General features: G+C 41.5%; 1 protein-coding gene across 1 annotated transcript in view; it reads left to right on the top strand.

Annotated features, from left to right (window-relative positions):
- afg2a (AFG2 AAA ATPase homolog A) overlaps positions 1-26,945 on the top strand; it is a 145,195-nt gene that overhangs the window by 8,244 nt on the left and 110,006 nt on the right. Inside the window, exons 11-12 of the mRNA XM_079557264.1 lie at positions 14,808-14,962; positions 22,485-22,694. Of these exons, the coding sequence (XP_079413390.1) occupies positions 14,808-14,962; positions 22,485-22,694 (365 nt within the window). The remainder of the gene's footprint in view (positions 1-14,807; positions 14,963-22,484; positions 22,695-26,945) is intronic.

Here is a 26,945-nt window from a genome sequence, read left to right as displayed (position 1 = left end):
AATGACCAAGTTCAAGATGGCTTTTTATTGTATACATTCCCTCAAAGGAGTCATGCTAGTTACGAAACAACAATGATGAAACTACATAATGAAATCATGATGCACGACCCCTGCAGGATGCACATATACCATAGACATATTATTAATAGACCGTCATTACGCACTCCTCCCGTTTGACAAAATAACTACGTTCAAGGGGGAAATCATGGCGGATGATGAAGCATGTTCCTAAAAAGGGCATAAGAGCGGGATCTTCACTGTAGACTCGGCCCTTACGTGACGTGTAGTTTGTGTAGAAATGTTTTCTTACGAAAACCAGCCTGGTCCCTTTAATTGTAGCTAACCCAGCGTTATCGCTGGATGAATATCTAGCTGTGGAGCAATGGCGGCCTCTAGGGTTGTTGTCACAAAGCAAAGCAGCCAGCGGCCATTGACATATACACACACACACCATACATGCACGACACGTGTACCCTTTTATGAATTAACTTCATCTTATAGCAAATTACATTATCAACCGTACATTTAGCCTCCGCGACCCGGCCCCGGATAATGCGGAAGAAAATGGATGGATGGATGGATGGATGGATGGACATTTAGCACCATCATATTGTGATTAGCCTCATTGACAAAAAAGATTGTCGTTTTTTCCGGTTCTTAATGACAAATATTTTAGTATAGGTGTCGCAAAAACGTTCAGGTATCGGTATTGAAAACCAAGTATTGTTGAAGTACCGGTATCAACAAAAATGTAACAGTATCCAGTCCTAATGGAGAGCAGGTTAACATAAAGTATTTGCTGCCTTTTATTTACTTTAATTTAAGTTAAGCCACAGGTGTGGCCTTGAACATGATCATATCTCACAAACTGAATATGTGGGATCACTCAAACATGAATGAAACAAAACCAACACCAGGTATGTTTATTTGGGATAATATTGATGTGATGATACAAAGCACAAAAGTGTAGCTAATAACTCACCTTCAAACTAGAATAATAAAAGTAGTTAGTCGCCTGCACCTCTGGATGTGATTACCGGCTTGTTTTTGGGTGTGTGTGACCCTCGCGCCTCCTGGGTGGTCCGGGCCCTGTGTGTGTTTGTGTGTGTGTGTGTGGTGGATTGCATTTCCAGCGGTGGAGGGAGCTCGACGGAAGCACCGGACTGAGCAGTGTGATTTAGTGTCCCGCTCAGGGATAGACTCGAGCGCTGCTGTTTTCCTGAGAACGCTCCGATCGTCCCGCGGGGAGACAACAAACTCCCCAACCCCTACCTCGCCGACCCGGACCCTGCCTTTCGTCATTCCCCTCCAAAGGCTGAGCAAACTTGAGCGCACCGCAGGAGAAGAGACTGATTCAGTATTTCCAGTTGCTCATGGCCTCTGCAGACACAAAATGACAATCTTACCGTATTGTTATGTAGTTTTAGTAAGACGCACTTGACTGACTGTGCTAAAATAAATAAAGGTCAAATGGTGACTGTGTATTGCCACTTTGGAGAAATCATTATATCACTATAGAAATTAGATGAAAACAAGGAACAAAAAAGCAACAAAGCGAGGAAAAAGATCAATTTACGTTTTGCGTACTTTCAAATGAGGCACTGGCCTATAGGCTGTATATGTGGGGAAAAGCCGAACTGGAGAAAGTGCGCTCGGTTAAGGCGGGTGTTAAGAGGTTAAAGGATTTTTTGTGGCCCATAAGTTGCCCAAAGGGCAAGGAGAGACATTCATCAAATTGTCGTAGCAGGGAATTCTGAATGGGAGAGTTTGCATTGAACTTGAAAGAAGCTTTAATGGTTATCTTCATTTACTACTGACTTCTTATAACCATGCAAAGAAATATTGTATTTCCACCATTGCTACCAAAAAACCCAAGACAATAAAGGCCAGGACAAAGACCAGGACTGCTCTGAACTAAGCCAGAACTAACCCAGGCCAAGGGTCTCATACAAAACTATAGAATACAAGCCAAGACCCCAGGGCTTCTTACAGAGCCCGAGGCTCTCACTCCCGCACTCTGCTCCTCACAGCTGTGCAGACACGGGGCCTACCAGGCTTTATGGAAAAGCTCAGCGGTAAATTACACACTCCAAGAAGATGTGCATCGGCATTTATTCAGCTTCAGCCTCTTGTTCTAGGTAGGTGATGGTGATGCCCACGCTAAGTGGCACCAATGCACTGCAGAAGCACCACGAAAGCGGTTCTGAAATTGCCAAAAATGGGGAAAATGAGCCACTCACTGGGAGTGATTTGCTACAATTAAAACGCATGTAAAGCTGAACTTAATTGTCCCCTCAGTGTTTACCTGGGTGTCCGCGTTGCTTCGAAGCATTTATAAATATCGGTTAAGGCGGGTGTTAAGAGGTTAAAGGATTTTTTGTGGCCCATAAGTTGCCCAAAGGGCAAGGAGAGACATTCATCAAATTGTCGTAGCAGGGAATTCTGAATGGGAGAGTTTGCATTGAACTTGAAAGAAGCTTTAATGGTTATCTTCATTTACTACTGACTTCTTATAACCATGCAAAGAAATATTGTATTTCCACCATTGCTACCAAAAAACCCAAGACAATAAAGGCCAGGACAAAGACCAGGACTGCTCTGAACTAAGCCAGAACTAACCCAGGCCAAGGGTCTCATACAAAACTATAGAATACAAGCCAAGACCCCAGGGCTTCTTACAGAGCCCGAGGCTCTCACTCCCGCACTCTGCTCCTCACAGCTGTGCAGACACGGGGCCTACCAGGCTTTATGGAAAAGCTCAGCGGTAAATTACACACTCCAAGAAGATGTGCATCGGCATTTATTCAGCTTCAGCCTCTTGTTCTAGGTAGGTGATGGTGATGCCCACGCTAAGTGGCACCAATGCACTGCAGAAGCACCACGAAAGCGGTTCTGAAATTGCCAAAAATGGGGAAAATGAGCCACTCACTGGGAGTGATTTGCTACAATTAAAACGCATGTAAAGCTGAACTTAATTGTCCCCTCAGTGTTTACCTGGGTGTCCGCGTTGCTTCGAAGCATTTATAAATATACAGAGCAGGCCGTGCAACAATGCTCATATCAACAAAATGTGTTTTTTCCTCCTCTTTTATTAAGAGGAACAAAGCTGTGTTTGGGACCACAGTTGTTTCCTTGTGGCGCTCAGGTAACAATGAGCCACTGGGCCGATATACTCCAGACGCACGGCTTCCTGACAAATACAAATGTAAGGACAGCGTCCCAATATTAGCTGCACGCGAGGGTCATGTGGACACCTCCTGTCCGAACCTCCACACAGCTGCTCGAGTGCACAGCTGAAGGAACAAGCGTATAAACAAGTGGCTATTTAGGCATTTATCACCAATAGGACTGAATTATTCTGTAGAAATGTCTTGCAAATATTGAGATAGCTATTAGATTTGCACTTCATTTTTCAAATCCCAGTCATAAAATAATAATAATAATAATAACATTAAAATAACAAATATAACACAGGCAATAATAGATGAGGAAAAACAGGGTCAAGTGTTTACCACGTGTGTATGTGTGTGCGCGTAGAGGAATGAATGGAAATTTTGACGTCACTGGGGGATGTTTTTGTTTGTCCACTGCAGATGTGTTGTTTAACCAGGACTTAATGACTGGATCAAGGGTCGACTTGTAAAGTGATACAATAGCATGCTCATATTAGAACAATTTCCTTTCCTCTGGTCAAGGTTAAGTGCTTAATGTTGGGAGCATAATGAGTATTTCTCGCTATTATTTGAATGTGGAGCTGTTTTCGGCGTTAGTTTGAATTGGTAGCATTTAGCTATCTAAAGCTATACGTCGATCTATTGTCTCCTCCTTCTGTCAATATTCTAAATGAAGTGCCCTCTGGTGGACGAATGATGATATTGCAGGAGTATAATCTTATGCAGCATGTTTACCTTAACCTCTTAACCCCCACCTGAGCCGAGCACATTTCCTCCAATTTGGCTTTACCCAAATTTAAAAGCGTCTTGAAAAAAGCATAAAGAGGCACCAAAAGAGTGACAAAACGTGACAAAAAAGGTGACGAAAAAAGTAATGAAAACAACAAAATGGTGACAAGAGTGACAAAAATTATGCCAGAAGAGAAACAACATTTGAAAATGACAAAAACACAACAGAATAGTGACAAAACGTGATACAGATGTGACAAAAATGTGACAAAAGAGTGATAAAAACACAACAAAAACACGGCGCAATCAGTTTTCTTTCAAATGAGACATTACACTGTCAAGAAGCATTTTTCGGGTAAAGTGGAAAAGGAGACGAAAACATAAAGCAAACAATAATTGCAGTCAAAAGCCTATCCGGCTAAATATACCTGGAGCAAAGCTGATAAAGGTCAGGGCTGAACGGCCGCTTTGACACGAGGCTTAGTGGCGGCAGGAGTTCTTTGCTAAATGATTCAGTCATTGCGTATTGATAATTCCAACAATTAAATTCTCAATTCATATGTTTGTTTTATTATTAATTGTTACGCCCAAGTTTAGCCATTTCTGTCGTCCATCACATGTTCCCCGGAGCCTGGAAGTGTCCGGGCGTCTCTCTGTCGTCTTGTCGGCGTATAACTGATCCAGATGACTCATTTCCACAATATAAACAGTGTCAATTGTGTGTGTGAGTGCCCTGCTCTACACAGCTCTGTGATGCTGTATATATATGTGTGTGTGTGTGTGTGTGTGTGTGTGTGTGTGTGTGTTTGTGTGCTTGTTTGGCCTGTGCCACATCCGGACCCACTGTTTACAAGGCTCTCCAAACAAGGGGAAGCCCGCTGCAACAGAAAGGCCCAGTAAAAATTGATTAAGTGCAATAATAAGCACGCACACATCCGTCTGAAAGCCTCTGGGCCCGACTGCTATTTGGCGGAAAAGGGCAGACGTGATTTTTAGCATCTAGTCCACCAAGTGAAAACGTAATGGATTTGAATAACAGCGGAGGTTATTCAATTCAATGCAAGAAGGTGCTGCTAAAATATATTTCTTTTAATGATCAAAATGGCGCAGACAAGTGATTGAAGCAAATACGTTCTCCTCTATTCTTTTCATGTATTAGACAAGAATCAAAATATTAAGTTCTTGATTCGACACTGTGGCTGACTAGTTCTTACTGCACTTACTTCATAGCAACAAGGTCCTGGCTTCAATTCCAAGATCGAATCGGCTTGTGCATCATGTGTCTGAAACCTTCGGTCCTGATCAATCCTTGCTTAAGATCTGAAGGTGGGTCGCCCGAAGATTGCGTCAAATTTCCCTATTCCGGTAGAAAAAAAAAACATCTTAAAACCTTACATTGCGAGTTTGGTTTCATTGATGATATACATAGTACAGAGCAGTGACGTGCGGTGAGGTTTGCAGCTGTGAGGCACGTGTTGCAAAGACTCCAATATGAAGTCAACAAAACTGCAGTGTCTGAAAGCTGTGTGAATGCTCCTTACATTCAAATAACGACAGCATTTTCCAAGTAAAAGCTACATTACAACTTCAAATGTATTCTCATAAGACGCCTGCGTGAGAAGTTGTTCCCAAGTGGAGGCAGTTATTTGTACTGTAGACTCTGTAGCAATCCTATAGTATAGAGCAGGTCTTCCCAACTAAATCAGCTCGTAACATTCGACATATGTCCGGGGTCCAGACATGTGCAGTCATTGCTCTTGAAAATGTTAAAACACGAACACAGGCTGTCTATTTACAAAGCAGATCTGTTTAATGAATCGAAAATGTTACCATCTTATTTCAATGTTATGAAATTGTTTAGATAATTTTGAATTCAGCCTTACAAATTAAGTATATTGAGAGGATGAAAAGGCTTTGGGGTCCGGACTAAAGCCTCTGGAGGTCCGGATCTGGACCCAGGTCCGCCAGTTGGGTATAGAGAATAGATTATCGTCATTTTATCCTCAAAAAGCCGGTCTAATCAATACAGTGTTTCCTCTCTGACCGTGCAGAGAAATATCCTATATATATGATCTATAGTCCATATTTTTGGTTTAAAAGTGTGGTGCAGACACCCCGTCTCGCATGATCATACTTTATTGATCTCACAATGGAGAAATTCACATGGTACATTTGACTACTCTCAAGAAAAAACACTAAAAAGAGACAGGAAATGTGCAAACAGTGAAATAGTAAGTAGAGGTATCTTATGTGGGTAATAACAAAAAGCTTCTCGGGTCTTTCAAAACGTGGATTAAAGTGAAATGAATAGGATAATCATGTTGTGCGGCAGATTCTTTATCCACATAATGAAAAAAAACAACAAAAAAACAAGAAAAAGTTAGTTGTTTGGGCCGACGAGCGCTGAATATACAAGCCATGGTTAGTCACCTACAACTGATTAAACATTTGGGCCTTTTTAACAACAACAAAACTGACGGAAATCCCTATGAATCCGAAAATGACATTGTATAGAGTTTGTCGCATTCATTTTTGTTTTTCTAAGTATTGGGATGTTTCCCCTTATGACTAGTGAGCCACTGCCTCACCTGCCTCCCCGCACCTCACGTCACTGGTATAGAGCACAAGCGAAACCTCCATCGCTGTTGTTTATAATGTGTAATGAAACTTTTGACATTACCTCATGGAGTAATTCTTCCCTGAAACACGCGAGACAACTTACCCCTATACTTACAGCACTAATCCCCCTAACCCAAACATAACCGTGCTATCTTTCTTCCTCGACGCTCGCTTCGGAAATGGATACTGTATATACATCAGCGGTAAAACGAGCCTTGTTTTAGTGTTTGACATAAATCCTGCCGTAGGAGACCAAATGAGCCAAACAGTGCGAAATGTGTCCGTGTTTACGGCCGCGCTCTTTCCCTTATAAAGCGCTTTTTGCAACCGCCCTGTCCATTTAAAGACAGTCGAGGAATTTCTGAACGAGTCGCGTAAATATCGAGCGGATCAGCAGGGCGAAAACCCCCTCTTTGTTTATAAAATCCGGAAATGTGCTGTTTGGACTCCTTAACCCCGGCACTTTACCTTCTGCAGCCATTGACATCTGCACTGTACGCTCACTCCCCGAGCACGTGTGTTTTGCAAGCACGCGTATTATTGCCAAGAACAGATGTTTGGGCCTATTGTAAATACAGGTGCAAGGAGGGCTCCGGAAGCCCCCGCCGGTAATCAAAGCCTTCTCAGTAAATCTTGTAATGCCCAAAGTGTTTCACAATTCATCTGAGGACGTGCGCTAAGAGGGGGGAAACAGCTTCGATGTTCCGGGACACCTACATAACAAACTGTGTTCATGCGACATAAGGTTTGATAGATTAAAGTAAGTATGACAGGTATTCAAGTTAAGTGAACCCATCTGCGATTTATCTGTTTGGAGATTTCCGTTACATTGTCCCCCCGCCACCCCGTCCTCCGCTTGACATTTTGACATCATTAAGTTGTAATATGTGAGCCCAACCTATTGGATTAAAGTGTTCCCTTGTCAAGCTGTTGAGATGAAGAGCTATAGAAAGCGCCCTTTGACACACCTTGGTGCTCGGAGGAGAAATTGCAGATGGTTCCGACAATAGCCCTCTGTCAAGCCGTTCCCGTTTGAAGTCAAAATGGACGTTTTTTAACCTCCGCACACATCCCGGCGCATCCTTTTTTTTCTTCCTCCCTAAAGCAAAAGCCAATGCACAGCTCGGAGACGACCCGCAAATGAATGAATAGGATCTTTGTTGAGCCCGATTGGGGGATATGTTTATAATAGGAGCTTGTATCTGCTTGATGCTTCGGAACGTATCGCAGACGATGATTGACATTGTCTATCGATGCATGTACATTACTCCGCACTTGTATTAAATTTTGTTATTTTTCTTTCTTCGTCTACCTTGTCACCACAGCAAATAGTCCGTATCCCAGCTCGTAGAAGTGTGATTTGATTCATCTGACAAAGGGTTCGAGCCACATGTGTTTTGAGAACCTCCCCAGTCACTCAAGCTTGGGACTGGCACAAAAAGTACACCGGGCACAATGGACCACTTGTGATTGGATTTGCTATCTAAAGAATCAGAATCAGAATTGGTTTTATTGCCACGGTTATGAACAGGTTCACAACTAGGATTTTTTTTTCCCGGGTCGATCAGGCAACATGAAGCATAAAACATATTGCATATAACTTCAGATAAATAATAAACTATAAAAACGTTACAGGTGCATTGAGTGTTAGCAAAGTCGTATCAATGTAACAAATTGCACTATATAATTGGCTTTATGCAATTTCTTTTTTTTTCATTAACTTAAGCCCAAGCATCACCCTTGATTGTTATATACTGTATTATTGTGCTGCATTGGGTTTTGTCCTAACGGTCCTAGCGGTTAGCGCTTACGCCTCACTGCTATAAGGTCCCGGGTTCGATTCCCACCTGGACGGGGCCTTTCTGTGTGGAGTTTGCATGTTCTCCCCGTGTCTGCGTAGGTTTCCTCCGGGTACTCCGGTTTCCCCTACCACTAAAACATGTACAATAGATTTCCCTCTGGGGCCAGGACTCCTCTGAAAAAGAGATTCTTAATCTCAGTGGGACTATCCTGGTTAAATAAAGGTCAATAAAATAAAAAATACAAAATTGTAATTACTGTAGTATTGAGGCCTAACATCATTTATATAGCTTAAGATTATTTTAAATGTTTCAATTTGAGCATAATGATCGGAATTTGAGTTGTTTTGACGAGTTAAGATTTAGTTGGGCATTTGACCTAGATTATTTCACTTGATCCGAGATGTTTCTCACTTGTTTCAATACATTCCGTCTTTATTTTTTTATTTTAGGTTTTCTTTGCCAATGGGATAAAAAAAATGTATCTTGGCAGTTTCATTGGCAGTTTTGCTTTCTTATTTCAAGCGAGATTACCTTGGAACCAGTCTGAAATGTTATCAAACTAGCAAAGTAAACTTGGTCAGATCAGGTAAATAGTCTAAATTGGTGAAAACCGCTCAAAACAGGATAAATATTCTCAATTCAAGTCATTTAAACCAATGGTTGATATTTGTAGTGTAAATGGGTGGATAAAGATGTTTTGATGTTGCCTTCATTAGACTTCATTGCATGCACACAGGTTAAAAATACAGGTTAAAAACTGTCATGTCGATTTGCACGAGATTACATTTCCTGAAGTTTTCAGAAAGTACCGAATTAGATCAAAACAAGCGGTATTTTTGCCTTCTAAGTTGCTCACATGGTAGTTTTGCATTATCATAGAATCCCCAGGCGAAAAGGGTTTATAATTTTTAAAATTGAATTCCGACATTTTATAAACACCAACTATTTGGGTGTCTGAATCCTTTTGTTACTGAGTTATCCCATTTTCAAACAACGCCACAGTGAAGACGTTGAATTTAAAAGGTTACCCGTGACCTCCTTCTCCTCAATAACATACGAGTTTCGGGCGATTTCCTAATCACCCGTGATGTGCTCATGACAATCTTATATAACATACATTTCTTTGCGTTTGAGCATTCAGTTCCTAAAGAAGCGGCCCATTTACTGCAGAGGTCAGAGCGGATGACCCAAGAAGAGGAGGCACTGATTTGGAGGAAGTTCTGTTTCGGACTCTGTTAATTAAGACCATCCCTGTTAAAAACCACAAATCGCTCTCTGTCCTCTCCTTTCCGACTGTATGTTTCTTTCTTGCACATTCCCACTTCCCGCTAGATCCCAGGCGAACTGTTGAACGCGAGCTTTGAGAGGAGAATGGGTCCACATAAGGTTCACATTAAGTATTTGTTGTGTTGCCTCTTTTTTTTTTTTGCCTCCCCTCCTTCCGCCCCTTCCCATCGGATGTTTTCGTAGCTAAACCAAATGTGCTCTCGCTGCCTGCCAAGAATAGTCATGAGAGAGAGAATCCCTGAAGCCAATCGTGTAAGTCACATCGTTGCGCTGAAGTCTTCGCTGTCCCCTGGGGTATCCAAAGCACAGAGCTCCCTCCTCCTTGCTCTCAAAGGCCCATCATGTCTGGAGATTTACTACAGAGGTTTTGAAAATGATCATTTGACCGTATGGTTTCCAACACTCCTGCTAACTGCATTGGTGAGTCATTGTTCAATAGCCCGTCCATGCAATACTTAAATTCCTTTTTAGATGTCATCACATAAGTTTAGAATCTATTTTACAGATATTTTGTCAAGAAGAGCATAATGCAAAAAAGCCCACATACACTCACCACCTGGATTTAACTGTTGCTGCAGTTCGCCAAGTCTCGGTTCAGCAACACTATGTGCCCAAATGATTACCTGAACATCCTGAATGGCCAAGTTATTCCATCAATGGATTTCTTGTTTCCTGACGGCGATTGCCAGGATTAATCGGGCTCAGATTGCGAAAGAGTGGTTCAGCGAGCATTTTCACACATGGATTGGCCACCACAGGGTCCAGATCTTAACCCCACTGAGAATATTTGGGAGGTACTGGAGAAGGATTTGCACAGTGATCGCCGTTTCCCATCATCAATGCAAGATCTTGGTGAAATATTGGATCTTTTGACATTGCAGAGGCTTACTGAAGCAATGCCACAGCAACTACTGTACATGCTGTAATCAAAGCTAAAGACTGTCCAACCAAATACGAGGTGATTTTTCTTTTGGTCAGGTAGTGTACATGAAAAATAAGCCTAATTTTAAAAGAGCAAACTGAATGCTTTCCACTCCAGAACCAGAGTGTTTCAGAAGGCCGTCTTGTCTCTCCTCTGATTAATCATTGGCCAACAGTCGGTTAATGCTACATTTTGGTACCTACTTGTCTTGTTTTGAATCAGGGGTAGCTCCGTGCCATGTAGAGCCACGCTGGTAGTGGCCTGAGCACATGTGCATTGGCCAGGCTGTGCGTTTCATATGCTAATGCCAAACTGTGGGACTGGAAACATGGTGGCGAGCTGGTTTTGTAACTACTAATCACTGCCCACTTGTGCTCTGTAATTGAGTCAGTGAGGAGCGCTCCCCCACCTGTACGGGTTAAACACATGCAGCTGGGCACAAATTTGAGCCTAGAGGTACACTATACTGCCAAAAGTATTCGCTCACCCATAATGCGTAGAGGTCGCCAACTTTCTGCAGAGTCAACCGGTACAGACTTCATACAAACGTCATGTGGCCTTCAGATTAGCTCAGGAACAGTGCTTAAGGAGTTGGTTTCCATGACCGAGCAGCTGCATCCAAGCCATATATATTCGCAAGTGCAAAGGTTTGGCAAATTCCAGGGGAACGGTACTTGTCTGACGGCTTTGTGCCAAGTGTAAAGTTTGGTGGTGGGGGGGGCAGGGGGGGCACCATGGTGTTTTCAGGATTTTGACTAGACTCCTTAGTTCCAGTAAAAGGAACTCTGCATGCTTCGGCATACCAAGAGATTTTTGACATTTCCAGTTACTCTGTGGGAGGAGTAAAGGGCTTGATTTGCCTGAACAGAGTCCTGACCTCAGCCTGAAGTTCTACACCTTTGAGATAGGGCTGTCACGATAAATACTATGTCGACTTATTGTTCGATAAATAACAGAAAAACGATACATTTTTGGGCTCGATATTTATCGTCTATGCATTTATTAGCATTTCCCTCTGTATTTTTGTTGTTGTAAAACTTTGATTCTAACTGAAGCAAATTGAGTTACATTATATTTCATGTTTGCAGCTTGTGTGGTGTTTTAGGATATGATTATGCACTTTTAGAACAAAGTTTTACTGTCATTTTTATGCCTGAGAGTTGACAGTATCCAGTATCCAGTATCGTCAGAGTCAATATTATCGTTTATCGCGATACTTTCCTGCCTCAATGTATCGAATTTAAAATTTGTTATCGTGGCAGGTCTACTTTGAGATGACTTATTGCAGTTCATAGGTCGTACAGTGAGACGGGGACAAAGATTTGAAATAGAACCGTTGTACGACCAAAGATGAGCTGCGCCCGACATCAGGCAGTGTCTGATATTTTGGAAGCCATCCTCTTGCTGCAACTAGGATTTCTGTCAGTGAGTGTCCCGTCAACACTGCACCGCCGCCAGAGTAATAGCTACAGAAGCCAGACACGACAAGGTCCAACTCCGTATTTTACAAGACTTTCCCTGCACTTTTCCAGAGTAATAAACACAGCTAGTATTCGGCACTTGCCTCAGCTAAACACACGCCATCTGTAGCCTGAAACTACGATTTCTATTTGAACCATCGCACAGTGGAGACGAGTGCAGCTCACAATTTTACAACCCCCACGTCGTGCAATGTGACATCTAAATATCTTATAAGACAAAAAGAATCGCAGAGTGCACACCTGCCATTAGAGCGGATACTGAGGTCTTCTCGTCCAACGTCATTGTAACTGTTACAGTATGGTGGAACATGATGTAATTTAAGTTCATATGCGAGCCAGGCCAGGGGATCGAATGCTTTTGACAAAAAAGTGACCTGTATCATTTTGATCCGAAACCGTGATATTGGGCACCACATAGTCTTGATTTTAGACCTGGCTCAGTCCTAGATAGATCCGTTTTAGATACTTTTTGTTTTGTTTTTTGTCACGGTTAAGGTTATTATTACATTCAAACGTTTTCCACTGGATAGATGGCCCATAAACAGTGGTACAATGGTACAGTGGTTAGTACTCTCACAGCAAGAAAGTGCAAGATTCAGTTCTGTTCCAGTAGCACTTCAGGTCAGAATAAATTCTGTTGGTGCACATTTTTCTACGCAGGCAATAAGCTTAATCATAACGTACACTTACTCAACAGAAATATATTTTGTGACATGCACTCAGTGAACTTGAGCTAATATCCCACACACCGCATAGTTTATCTTTCATGTCAATGAATCATTTCCCATCGCTGTAGTCTAATTTATTCCCCATATGTTTCCAAACTTCTGCAGAACACAGTTGTAATCTGCCCATTAAAAACTTCAGATTTCAAAAGCCTTTATTGGAATTGCCACAAACACGTCTCTGAATATTGAAAAACATCCTCCGGAAAGAACACTTAATCTGTCCCCATTTCCCTCTGTGACAGATAACAACTCAAGTGGCTGTCGCAACTTAATTCCAGCAACAAAAAGGTCATTAGTTTGAATGTTTTTAGTGAAGAAAAAGGCCTTGCTGTACATGGAAATTTCGCACACCGTAATTTGAGTATTTTAAAAGTTATATTATGGTACATTATAGAGACCCATAAACAGTTTGTTTGTGAACTGTGTCGTTCCAAAGTCTCCAAACAGCCAAACCCGGTTAGAGAGGGAGTGGGGAGTCATAAATGTCTGCTGTTGAGATTATGAAAAAGTCTGTTTACTCTGGTGAACGCATTATTGGCCATTTTATAACGTGTAAGATTTGGCTGTGTAGCTGTTAACAATGCAGGCTACGGAAATATGATTCTGTTAGATTGCAGCGCCGTTGCTATAATGCTACTAGTATAGACTCTCTGTAGCATTTGTCAGATGTTGTAAAGAAACATTCTGTCTCTGTGGGGTCTGATCTTGATTTCAAACAGACATACTGTATATATTGCAGATCTTATCGTAATACTGCCCGGCAATGTTTCAGAAAAAGTCCCCCCTTTTCATCTGCGTTCAATGAAAAATAAATAAATATATCGAGAATGCACTCGTTCCCCGCAGTTTTAAACACCAAAGCGCTTGTATTTCTAAAACAGTGTAATAAAAGATACCACAAGCTGTTTATAGCAACCAAAAGAATAGCTGGCAATCTCTAAAACCCAAATGATAATAACTTTATGATTCTTCCTTCCATCAATCAACTCTTGGCATGTCCCGGCATTTACAAAACAAAGCTCTTTTTTTTCCGTTTTTAACACACAGCTATTTGTTATGCGGGCGCCCTTTTGTTCTGATGCTCCCCGCTCTCAGACGCCACTGCATTCAGCTCCAGTCACACTTCCTTTTGGGCGAACGCTCTTTTCTTCTCAGTAATGCACGTCCAATTATTTCCTGTGTGAAAAGGGGAATTAGTGTCCATTTGGAGATAGGCGTGTATCAACAGAACGTGTCGGAGCCTGAATGTTTTGAGTCAAAAGTTGGATGAGAATGAAAACCCGCAAGCCGCAAGGAAGGAAGCAGAAGATGTCTCCAAGATGTTTTTTTGTGACGAAATCGTTCACCTTTTGTGACCTTGCAGTGCAGCATGAATGAAGACAATCAGAATCGTAATTGCAATTTGGCTCACTTGTGATACTATGTCTATTTCAAAGCAAGAGTGCCAGTAGCTTAAGTAAAGTTGTTTACCTAACAGTGGCTCAGCGGTTAGAGGGTGCGTCCATGAGTTCCAACAAAGAAATGACAATTTGAGTCCAGCTTTGATCAGTTCTGGAGTTGTGGCACTCGGGGAAGTGAATGAATAATGACTGCAGTGTAGCGCATTGCTTGTAATACAGATTTTATCATAAAGACATCATCAAAATTTCACTGCAATGTACTTTTTGTGATTTTCAGAAAAACGTTTCACTTGTTTTCACCATCAAGACCGCCCCAGTCCTCTAAGGGCCTGATTTACTAAATGCTTTCACATGTGCAAAATAGTGCATGCTAAAGTGGTGCTAAAAGCAGGAGTAGTTGTGGTTTGCATCTCTCTTAAACGCTTAAAGGCCACAGCACAAACTCATTCACACATCAGATTTGCTCCAATACTTTCTAATAATAAATCAGGTGCAATATGCTATAAAAAAGCCAACACATGCTACTTTAAAGTACAACCCAATAGTTTTTACTGTATTCTGATTACAGTTTGATAAGACACATCAAAGACTCAATAAAATAGTTTGACTCCAAAAGGTTTGTCAGTTGCATCCTTGGTTATAACATTTGCATATTTATATCTGCAGGTTTGCATGCATTACGGCGCGCACTCGGAGGATCTACCCAGCTGTCCGACCAGCAGCTGAAGGGCAAAGTCGTTGTGACGGTGCAGGACCTGAGATGGGCCATGTCTGTGGTGAAGCCCAGTGCCATGAGGGAGGTGGCTATCGATGTTCCCAAGGTAAGTGTCAAGGTCAAGTCCAATGTAATTCTGCCCTATTGATTTATGCTGTATATATGTTATCATTTTTACAGTTCAACACTGACACTTTTAGAAGCATCATACACAGGATTATAGATGAGACATAAAAAGTCGGCATCGGCCTTAGAAAAACCCATATTGGTCGCCCTCTAATAGATATATTTCTCTGATTGAAACCTTTCCTGTAATAATAATGCTTAACTATCGGCTATTTGAAAGATTCACTGTCAAAAGAATTACATCTAATTGAATAACTTATAATATCGGCCTACATATCAGCTTTAGGCCATGCCAACCCCCGTCATATCGGTATCAGACCCCAAAAATCCATATTGGTCGGGCCATGTATGGTCTATGCCAGGGGTCTCCACAAATAGCGGCCTGCGGGACAGTTCCTTCCCGCCAACCCATCTGGCTCATTTTCCATAAAATTAAAATATTTTCCGTATAGTGCAGTGTCAGAGGCACTGTGGTCGACATGTCTCTGTGCTCCTCTCATATCTGAGTCTTGTAATTACTCAAATTTGTTATACTGCCTTAGTGATCCAGTCTTGGGTACTGCGTTTTACGTAGTGATTGTACCACAGGAGTCCCCCAGGCTAAGTCCCTGCAAAAAATCAGTCCATCCATAAAAGATTTAGAGACCCCTGTTCTATGGCTTATAGTGGGTGTGTAACATAAAGACTAAATTAATAGCTATAGACACATCAATATCAACAAACCAACATTTTACTGCTCTTGTAAGTCTATTGTTATGCGAGAGGCAAAGTGATTTTTCTTTTGCATTTCACTTTCATTTTACTTTTCACATCAAGTATCACCAGGGAAATTAGTGGCATTGCTCGTACTAAGTCTATTAAAGCTTCCCGCAATAGTACCCATATGACAGTCTAAGAAGCACACTGTTGTTGGTCGTGTTGTAATGATATTCTGAAATATGCCCCTCCATTTGTTACCCCTCATTAAAAGACATGCGTGTGCTCGGTGAATTGGTGGCTCTTGGTGAATTGGTGTTTAACAAGTCAATGTCACTGCATTTTTAACAGACCATTTACAACATGCTAAATGTCTACAGCTTTACCAACACAGCGAGACAGTGGCTCCACTATTTGTAATCAGTTGCACTCGGCCCACTGTGGGCCGCCGAGGAAGTGGGTTGGTTTACATCATGTTGTCTTTGCCTCATCGAAAACACGAAAACAAATTCATAAAGCAAACAGTCAGCGCGCACAGCACATCGCCACAAGAAACAGAGAGCACTCATCGCAAGTCCCCCCCCTTCCACTCGTGTGCACTTCCAAAAACTATCTGGACCATTGACCGCCGCAGTCCCGGGGCATTTAGGCTGAGTGACTGTGGAGATTTTGGACGTGATGAATGACTTTGAACAAGCGGAGAGAGAGAGAATTGGGGAAGAGAGAGAAAGAAAGCGAGGTGGGGAAAATGCACACAAAAAAAAGAGGGAGAAGGAGACTGAGAGGGAGTAGGGCGGAGGGGGGAGTGCGGGAGTGAGTGCAGGATGTTTTGGAGTTTGCATGTGCAAGACATAACGGACAGGAAGAGGGCTCACATCATCCTGCACCGGTAATTGAAAGCAGATCGCTGATGGTTCCTGCCAACGAGTGCAGAAAAAAAGAAAAGAAGAGCCGTCCCCCCCCTTTCCCCTCCTCTACTGACAGCATTCAGCTTACACAGCGGGCTCACAATGTTACTGTTTGGTTAAGTAGTAATGAAGCACTTTCAAGACTGAGGGGCTAGTACTACGACTTCAGTGTTAGCTCATCAGAAGTTAGGCTTGGTATCGTTAAAAGGTAGCAGTGTGGGGCAGTTAAAAGAGCATTGTCATTTTATGTTAAGGTTATAGATTGATTAAAGGTCCTGTTCCAGATTTTTTCCATTTTCAGATCTTTCTCAGTGCATCACTAATATCCCAATTCTTCACATTCAAGAGTTTACAAACACATTTCACAACTTTCAGGGGCCTAGACCAGGTATTGTTTAGGTAGTGTTGCTGAACATGGAAAACATGGACATACATCCCTTGTTGGAATTCTTTTACTGCTTGTGACTGGATTCTTTTTTCTCTTCGTTTTAATAGGTCATGTAGAAGATATACTGTACATGATCTTTTATGTAAACTCGAGCTGAATCATCCTGTTACTTTAGTGCTTTCAAAACATTGTATTTATTTATTTTCTCTCTCTGATGTCCTCTGGAGTCCAGCCGCACAGCTCCGGACCTGATTATATCCACATGAGTGCAAACATTTGTTTCTAATCCACTTTTTATTGAAGACGCTTCCACTGGAGCCGGACATGCACATGCCTCATAGTCTCTCCAGTCACGTAGCCAGCAATATGAGTGTTTCAATTCCACTTAGTCACTGCCTTCCATCTTTTAATTGGACTTGTTTTAATATTTTCCACTTTGTTCATTTGTAGAAGTCCCCTGCTCCCTCCTCCCAACCCCATCAAAGGACCAGCGCCTGAGAGGCCCTTGTAAAGTTCAGAAAACAACAGTAAAAGATAATAAGTAGGTCTAGTGCGTTGAAGGGGGAGAGAGAGAGGGAGGAGGGGGAAACACAGCAAGGTGCGAGTCAAAAAATAGGTTGCTATTTCCATGAACACTGTGACAGTATGCGTCAGAAGCATACATTTTCTCCTTCATACATTGGTTCTCAGACTTTTGAAAACTCAAAGTCAAGTCACACTGCATTGTCATCTCATTCACTCCCCACACTTAGGGGGAGAGATCCCTGTTTATGTGTGCCAACCTCCATCCATCACTCACTCTTGGGCATGGGGCTTGTATACTGTCAGACTGTGATTGAACTGCTGATTTCCCGGTTATAAGGCAGTCTCTCAACACCTAACCTGAGCCAATGGTGATTGGTGGTGCAATGGAGTTGCAAATTCCTACATTGCAATGAACTATGCACAGAAGAGACACGTTACCTCTGACCGAGGTCAGTCTTCCGCCTCATATTAATTCCTATGATTGATTTGCAGTATCTCGCATAAATAAATAAAGATTTCAAGAACATAGCGGACAGCAAGTCAGAGGATTGTTTCCTCCTGCCACTTCCCAGAGTAAGGACTGAGATGAGGACATGTTTTTCTGTTCTGCTGAGTGAATCAGCTGCAAAATGAACTGTGTATTTGAGAGCTGGTGTTTAAGCTAGAACAAAGATGTGGTGGTGGCAGATGTTTCATCAAAGATGTTCCTGTGTTATCTTTGTTCTTGTGCATTGTTTATGGATCCTTATAACCTGTGGCCTCTTGGCCAAGGCACTTGTAAATCTCAGTGAGTTACAAATAAAGATTAAATAGATAAATAAATAGATAAAAACGGGTAGGCAAGTGACTAGTAGCAACTGAGAGGCGAGGTAAGGACTGAAGCAATGGCTGTACTTTTTGAAAACATGCTACAATGAATTTGACAGCATTTAAATGTGGAACTATATGTATCATTAAAGACACTGTACCATGTTTTCTAGTAATGGAACAACATTTGCTTTGTCCTCCTTTAGAAAAAAAACTGTGCCTCTAATTATAATATTTATTTTGAACAATTTCATGAACGTGCTGTCTAGTTTTCTAGCATTTCTGTGAAAGTGACAAAGCAAGTAGTGAAATGTGTCTATAAACTTATCCATGTGAAGAATTAGGACCACAAAAACAGGTATGGGGCCTTTAAAGCTTAGAAACACAAAATAACAATAGATTTGCAGATCATCACATGACCAGATCAAAATAGGATTTTAAATATTCCATCCTTTCTTTGCACCTTGTACTTTTCCAACTAAAAGCAAATCATGATGCTTTTCCAATTCAAATCAACTATCTCTCTGTCTAATAGCAGTGCATGACAACACAGAGGAGGCGGGACTTAGCCTTTTTGCAAAGTCACCAAATTGATGAGTCCTTCACCCTTCCATCTCCTTGCTGTACTTCCTCTGTAACTCACCGCGCACTGTATCATTTTACCGCCGCTCAGCTGTTTCCTGTGTAGTCTATGTGTCTTTAACCATAGCTTTTATCTGCTTATTTCATTTCATTACTCATTAGTGGTCTGAATCAGTCTCCTGGCTCATTTGGCCGCTTCCGATCTATCTCCTCTCCCCTCCTCTCCATCCGCCCTCTCCCCCTCTCCTGCGCTGTCCATAAATCGTTGGGTATTTACAGTACGTGGCCAGACGCCAGGTTTCCATTAGGTGCTTGGTTCCCCGGAGACGGCGCCGGTGGCCTGGGATGTGTTACCTCTGCATGAAGAGAGAGGGAGAGAGAGGGCCAAGACGGCGGAGGAAGAGCAGGAAAGATGGAGTGATCGTGATAGAGTAGTTGAAGCAGAAGTCACTACAGCAAATATAGTAGTCATGAGAATATAAATGATGCAATTGTCATAGATTGAAGTTATGTAGATAATACAACAAACAATTTCACTTCACTGCATGAAAAAGCATGGCAATAGAATCTAAAAGCATGGTTCTTCTTGGTAATATTATAGAACTACAAACTTGGCCAGCAAATGTAACAGTGTTATTCCACACACTTTTTGTTGCAGTCCATGTTTTTGTGACAAATCAGATTATTGACCTATATGCACATGCACTTTCCTCTAACCGTGTTAGCACAGAAGACGTGCGCCCGCCGCCTTCGGTGTGTAACCTGATTTCTGCCTCTGTGTGCATGTAGACACAGTCAATGAGAGAGCCAGGCCAGATAAAAAAGCAGATAGTGGAATAAGTGAGACTGTGAGAGAGAGAGAGAGAGAGAGAGGGAGAGAGAGGATTTAGTGATTGGTTATACAGAGGAAGGGGAGCAGAGGTGTGCAAAAGAGAGACTAAAAAGGCAAGAAATCGATGGGTAATAAAGAGATAGAAAGGCCTGGTGATATAGAGCTCAGAGACGCGCTCAGAGGAGATTTTTCCAACCTTATCTGCTTAATATCCTCTTGTTGATCACTGCTGTACTCCCTTCCTCCCGCCCGGGCGCCTTCCATTCATCAGGCGGACAGGTCTTGGCCCACTCCCCAAACTAGCAGCACTTCATAGTTCAAACCCCGCTATTTATTATCCCTCTCTTTTTTCAATGGGGTTTAAGACGAGGGTATTTATCAGTTACATTTACTCAAGTACAGTTTCTTCAGTGTTTTGTGACAGCGTGTTTTTTTTTTTTTTTACAATTAAAATATTTTCTTAGTCTTCCCGCTACACTTTAATATGTAAGTAACAAAAGCTTCTAAGTCATTTTTGATCAAATAGATGTTTGGGGTCATTTTCTTCTCCAGCATCTTTAGTTATCACTGGTTATATCCTCAGCCAATCAGAAGGCTAATTGCAGCCACAGAAAAAAGCAATACCTCAATCAATCAATCAAAACTTTATTTATAAAGCGCTTTTCATACAAGGTTGTAACACAAAGTGCTTTACAGATTAAAAGCAGTTCCCGCCCACCCAACCACCCACTCTTCCAAACGGACAACACTGCTCTCCCCACCCCCCTCCCCATAGCCACACACACACACACACACACACACACACACACACACACACACACACACACACACACACACACACACACACACACACACACACACAGCCACACACACACACGCAGCCACACACACACACACACGCACACACACACACACACACACACGATGAGGTAATGGACGTAGTACCTGTCATCTCTATGAGGATTCTGAAGCATTCTTTCCTGAAAATTGTAAAATAGGGCTTGTGCTAAGTGGCTGATATGGAATTAGAGTTTATTTATGGGTTGTCTCTGCGATTACATCACCACAAAAACTTAAGTCAGACTTTTGAACTAGGGTTGAAGAATATTGAGGTAACTTGCGATTTGCGATAAAATTGTAACTCGTTTTTCAGCAAGCCGTGTCCAAACCTGACTTGAAATAACACTACATCAGGACAAAATCAAGACTAAAATTGAGCAAGGTTAGTAAATGTTAAACTAACTCATTTGTTTTTGGCAGAGTTTGCAAAAAAAATTGTCTCATTCTGATGAAGACTTTAGTGATGTTGCGATATATTGTGGCTTCTTGTTATACGGATATTGCATCACCTAATATCCCGATACGATATGTTTTGCGATATATTGTGCAGAACTAGTTTGAACAGTGTAAAACTAAGTAAAAACTTAACAGTACTTTTGCCCGACTAAATATTTTGGCTACTCTCTGCTATATTTTGATGTTTTCTTTTTCCCATCATTTCTTACGGTTGTACAAGATGGCATCAAAAGGCCCAAGTTGAAGAGGTCGCCTTTGTTGGTTGCGCTCGAAAGTATGGATGACATCAGCGTGCAATCATAGCTTTCAGGGTTGAATGCTCTTGTAATTGACACGAGTGGAGTTTCGAAAGTGCAGCATCGGGTTGTATTGTACTACATCATACTGTATCATAATCATAGACGTGATTGTTGTGTTTGGCTCACCGCTTGCCCTTGTCAAGAAGTTCTGTTCCATTTTCGTTGTTTACTACGGCTAGAATGAGGTTATATGATCCCTGAACTTTTGAAGATCGGACAAGTTAGAAAGGTCGATGAAGGGTCAGTGAAGAAGCGCATGTAAGAAGGTTTGATACCAATGCAACGACAGCGTTACCAGAAGAAGAGCCTCAGAAATGAAGAACGAAGAGAAAGGAAGAGAGGTGATATTTCTTCAATTCAAGAACACTCTCTTCAGAAGACAACCTTTGCTCTGATGGACATGCCTTTACAAATATTTATCATTAAAGGATTGAGCCCATTGTGTCCTGAATCGGAAAAGCCTTGTTCCGAACCACCAAGCTACTAGGGCTTTGAGATGAATCGCAATCGGTAATTAGCAAATCACAAAGGCTTCTGTGGATCTCCAGCAAATAGCAAAATCACACATCTCTGCAGCTATGAACATATTACATTTTGAAGAGGATAGTGGATTTACAAGAGCTCCTTCGTGCTATGATGCCCTTCTAAAATGGGCCTTGACTTTTTCTGTTTGTAGGCTACATGAGAACATTGTTGACATGAGCGTCCAATCAGAGTTCATTTGGTTGGCTGCTCTTATCGCTGGCAGTGGATTTTGTTTTGAACTGAAAATTGGTGCTGTCCTATCTTATAAAAGATGACTGAGCTGGAATATTCTTCAGCAACTATTATGAAAATGTTTTTGCTGCTATTGCCAACTTTATGATTGTTTTACATGTTAGTATTTTAAATGCACCAATCCAAAATTGGTAGTTGGTTTCAGGTCCAACCTAGGGGGAAAAAATAATAATCTGGATTGGATAAAGCGTGAGGGAGCCAATCCGTGAGGCCAATCCGATGATTTATGAAAAGACTATTTTTGGACTAGCCACAGTTAAGCGTATTCAATGTCAGCACGTCTCATAAAGTTAGCATTTTATGCAGTACATCGTTCTGGGTTTGAGTTTGATGAATGTCACACCACCCTTTACTGTCATGTCTCCAATCAAACTGCTTATGCTCGTACGCAGGTGCGGTGGGCAGATGTCGGAGGGATGGAGGAGGTGAAGCTAAAACTGAAGCAGGCCGTGGAGTGGCCCCTGAGGCACCCCGAGGCCTTCACTCGCATGGGCATCCAGCCACCCAAAGGATTGCTGCTGTATGGGCCCCCAGGCTGCTCCAAGACCATGATCGCCAAAGCCCTAGCCAATGAGAGTGGACTCAACTTCTTAGCCATCAAGGTAAGGAGGACCTTGTCCATAATGTGTGATACTTTGTGTTGTATTCAGTGCAAGATGTTGAGGTAGGTTAAACCTGTGGGTTGGGATTCAGAAGAGGGGGTCGCTTGACCATTTCTTGAGGATCATGTGCCTTTGACAAAAATGTTTGTTGATAAATTGTTTTGTAACAGGTTCATGACTTGCATGATAGGCTGAGCCCCAGGGTCAAAATGTAAAAATTATACAATGTTCACAACATTTCAAACTGTTTTTTCATCAACATCATAATCGTAATTACGTTTTTCATCATCAGTCATCAAAATATACAAATTGTTTCTTACTCTTGTCCTCATGCCGTTTCATGTTTTCTTTTTTAATACTGCATGTATTGCATTTGTTATTCACTTCACACTTTATCATTCATTTCATTCCATTCTATCCTTTCAAACACTTATGTTGTAAAAAATCCTGAAAACAAGCGTGGTTAGTACAGATTTAACTGATTTACCTTGTGTCCCACACCCATGATGTCAGTGCTGTTTAAACGTAGACATACTTGGCTAATGACTTGGAGACAGTCTGACCGCGCCACTTCCTCTTTAGTGGGCTCCCTCCAGTGACCTCTGACTCCATGTTTGTCCCTTCTCATTCATCAGACCATCCTCCACTGCCCCCCTGCCTGTCCGGACCGCCACGACAGAGATTGATTGATCAGCTTGTTGAATTGTTGATCAGTGGCTATTTTCAAAGCTGTTGCCGTGCGAGACAGAGGGGCACGACAGAAGCTCTCAGCCGGTGTCATTAAGCTAACGGCAAATGTCAGTGACAGTTGAGGCCGGCTTTGTTTTTCATGAATCGCGCTGGAAGAGGGTGAAGCACTGTTGTTCTAACTGGGGCTGTAAAAGGCATGAGTTGACTTTAGCTATTTAACCTTTTGAGGCTCTAACGTAGGCACCAGGAAATAGCTGTGCTGGTAAACAAGACGGGTTATTTAGGGCTGACGTTTTTGCATGTTATTGACCCTTTCTCAGTTGTGTGCACATTTTTGGTGGAGGGCAATATATTATGTTAATGGGCATTAGCAGCAACTGTCAAACAAGTATGTCTTGTACTCTTCAACTCATGTACTGCCTATAAGAATTAGAAGAGGAATGGTACAGCTACAAATTAACTACCAAGTTGGTTATGGTGACTTTTTTTTGACGGATGGGTCAAATTCAGTGGACAGAAAAGTACACCTAAACGTTATCCGTATTTTGTGCAGCTATACTTGATATGAGTTGGTGAGTCAGTTATCATTTCGGGTTGATTAAGGTACATTAAGTATATGTAGTATATAAATTGCTTCCTCGACTTGAGCTAAAACTTTTAAAATCAAGGGTGCGCTTGGTGGGTTCGAGTTTTAGGCCATACAAAACAAATTAAAAAACTCTCCTCTTGAATCCAGATAAAGGGGCGTCGCACCATGTTTGTTAATGACTAACCGAACTTGTGCAAGAAATCGGAAGTTGTATATAATCAGGAAATATATGTCGGTACATCCCCGTTACGTTTGGAGAATCCAAGTTTGTCATTACCTGGAAACTGCTAATTTCAGGATTCTACAGTCAGAGGAACTGCGTTGATATCTTCAATGAAGGTTCTTGCGACATCTTCTGTACTCTGTAGTTGAAGTGTATAACGTTTTGCCTCTCATCCAATAGGCTTCATCAGTGACACTCGGCCATATACTAGATTATATGATCAAAGACAAAACCGGAACATTAAAACCCCCGATAATAACAGGGATACTTGCTCATTTTAATACTTTTTTTGCTATGCTTAGTTAGTGTGTCAATGTCAGCTTTATTTATATAGCACATTTACAACAACACTGGGTGCCCAAAGTGCTGCACATATAAGGCAAAAATACACAATATATTATATAAAAATAGAGAGTTAAAAATGCAGTCAAAATGCTGCTCAGCTTGACGCAAACAGATGTGTTTTAAGGGCATTTGATGCATAGTTTGCACTTTTTGTATCTTGTTTATTACTTCAGGGTGTTACTTACTGTAAATGTATTTATGCATTTACTTTCCATTTTAGCTTGCCTCACTACCAAACTATTACAGAGCATTACTTCGTTCGGTTCCTACAGTCCAAGTAATGTTTTATTTTGACCACTGTTATCTATGCGGCGCGGCTCAAGTCCCCAGGAAGCGATCTGGTCTATGAAAAACATCCTGCCCCCCGTCGACAGCATCTGCAATAACACTATCAACTTCTCCGCTGCTTTGACATGGAAGATACCTTATCCCGATTTCGGGTACTTCAAGGCTTAACCGTTTCCTCCGCGAGAAGAGAAGGGCTATTATCTTCTTGTCAATTTGAGTTTCCTCCGCGCCGTACACACATCCGCAGATACTGTCAGTGGATTTTTAAGTCAGCTTGTCCAGCACAGGAACCTGGGATTACGGAGTCAAGCGGCACACTTAGTACAGGAGACAAAAGGCCTGCAGTTAAGTGTCCTGTCCTCCACCGGCCCCAAGGTGTTGAAAGGGTGGATTGCAGAAAGAGGAAGTTCTTATGGCGACTGGCTGGATGTTTATCTGCTTTTGAGAGAAAGAGAAGAGGGTATTGGAGAGTATATTTGAGCTGGTTTCCCACGACCTTATTATTTAAAAGGGCCTATTTTTTACCATTATATCATCATCACAAACATGCTTGATTCTATTCTGCAGCATAAAAAAGAAACAATGTCTTCAATACCAAGAATAGTTTCCAAGCATACAATATTTAAGTCATACTTCAAAAATCAGGATAAAGTACTTAAAAAAGCCTAAATAAAAAGTTATTGGGCATTTAAGTCAGTACAAAGTAAACGGTTCTTGTGCAGAATAATTTTCATTACGAGATCCTTAGTGTCTAAGATGTTGTATAGTTGGTGATATTACTGTACTATTTTGATACAGGGGCCTACACCAATATATTACACTACATGTGCTACATACAGTATACTTCCTCAGGTTTATAAAAGGTACTTCAATCACAACTGAACATTCCATCCCTTACAAGTATGAGTTTTTGAACATACAATACCTCTATCTATAAGTCATCGTCGCTGCAAAATTCTGTTACTGAGCGTTATCTCTTGGTTGTCAGACTTTGGTTGTGGGAGAGAGTTTTGTGTAGGTTTTTGACAACTGGTTTTGCTCAAAGGATCTTACAACTGATAGCATGGGGCTCAATCTGCCTTCAATTTGGATATTTATTTCAAAAAAACATAATCAGAATGTTAACATAAACAACATGCATCATGTAAAATGTTTTTTGGAAGTGCGACTAAATCAATTACAATTGTTATCAGTAAAATCCATAGTTGTTTTAAACATGTGTACTGTACTTTCCGGACTGTACGTCGCTCTGGAGTATAAGTCGCACCAGCCAAAAAATGCATAATGTAGAAGAAAAAACATATGTAAGTCGTTCCAGAGTATAAGTCGCACCAGCCTTGGCAACTACCTGGGCATGGAGGCATAACTGCACCGTTGACGAGCCTCTCCCGGCAACACGTTGTTCAAGCACCCATTTGCGAATTCGTTCCTTTAATTGTGGCCAGCGAGCTTTTAGTCCGCGATTAGCTTTTTATGTTTTCTACATTGCAGTAAGAGTAACCTGCGCTTTTCGCCAAACTTTCTTTCTACATTTTTGGTGTAGACATGGTGGTACATGAGCAGCTGATACTGGTACACAAGCCTAAAGCACCTCCTAGCGGCTGTCAGTGTGAAAATAACAAACATGGAATTATATATTTTGATATATAAGTTGTACCTGAGTATAAGTCGGAGACTCAGCCAAAAAAAAAGTGCGACTTACAGTCTGGAAAATACGGTACCTCATATGGGGCAATCATAAATGTTTCTGGAGAAAAAACTAAATAAACTTTACATTTAGGTCTCCTTATATATAAAGAATAACATTTGACAAAAAATATAAAAGGGGGAATTCGGGGAAATATACAATATATGCATTTGTTGGTATCACAACAATGATAAAATGGCAATGTATCAGACAGTACACTTGCAGCAAATATATTGCTGGTTGTCAGTATTGCATGTGTTTGTCAAAACCCAACTTTATCATTTTGGCTGTAAATCTAGTTCCGAGTTGACGACAATTAGCCCAGCTTTAAAGTGTCAGCGGCATCTAAAAGGATTGAAAGGACCTTTCAGGAGAGACAGGAAACATGTTGAGGAATCTAAAAAATGTACCGTTCTCTTTGAATGTGCA

The sequence above is a fragment of the Gobius niger genome (assembly GCF_951799975.1).
Source record: "Gobius niger genome assembly, chromosome: 5".
Taxonomy (NCBI): domain Eukaryota; kingdom Metazoa; phylum Chordata; class Actinopteri; order Gobiiformes; family Gobiidae; genus Gobius; species Gobius niger.
Note: the sequence above shows the minus strand (reverse complement) of the source record. Positions and strands in the feature narration are given on the sequence as shown.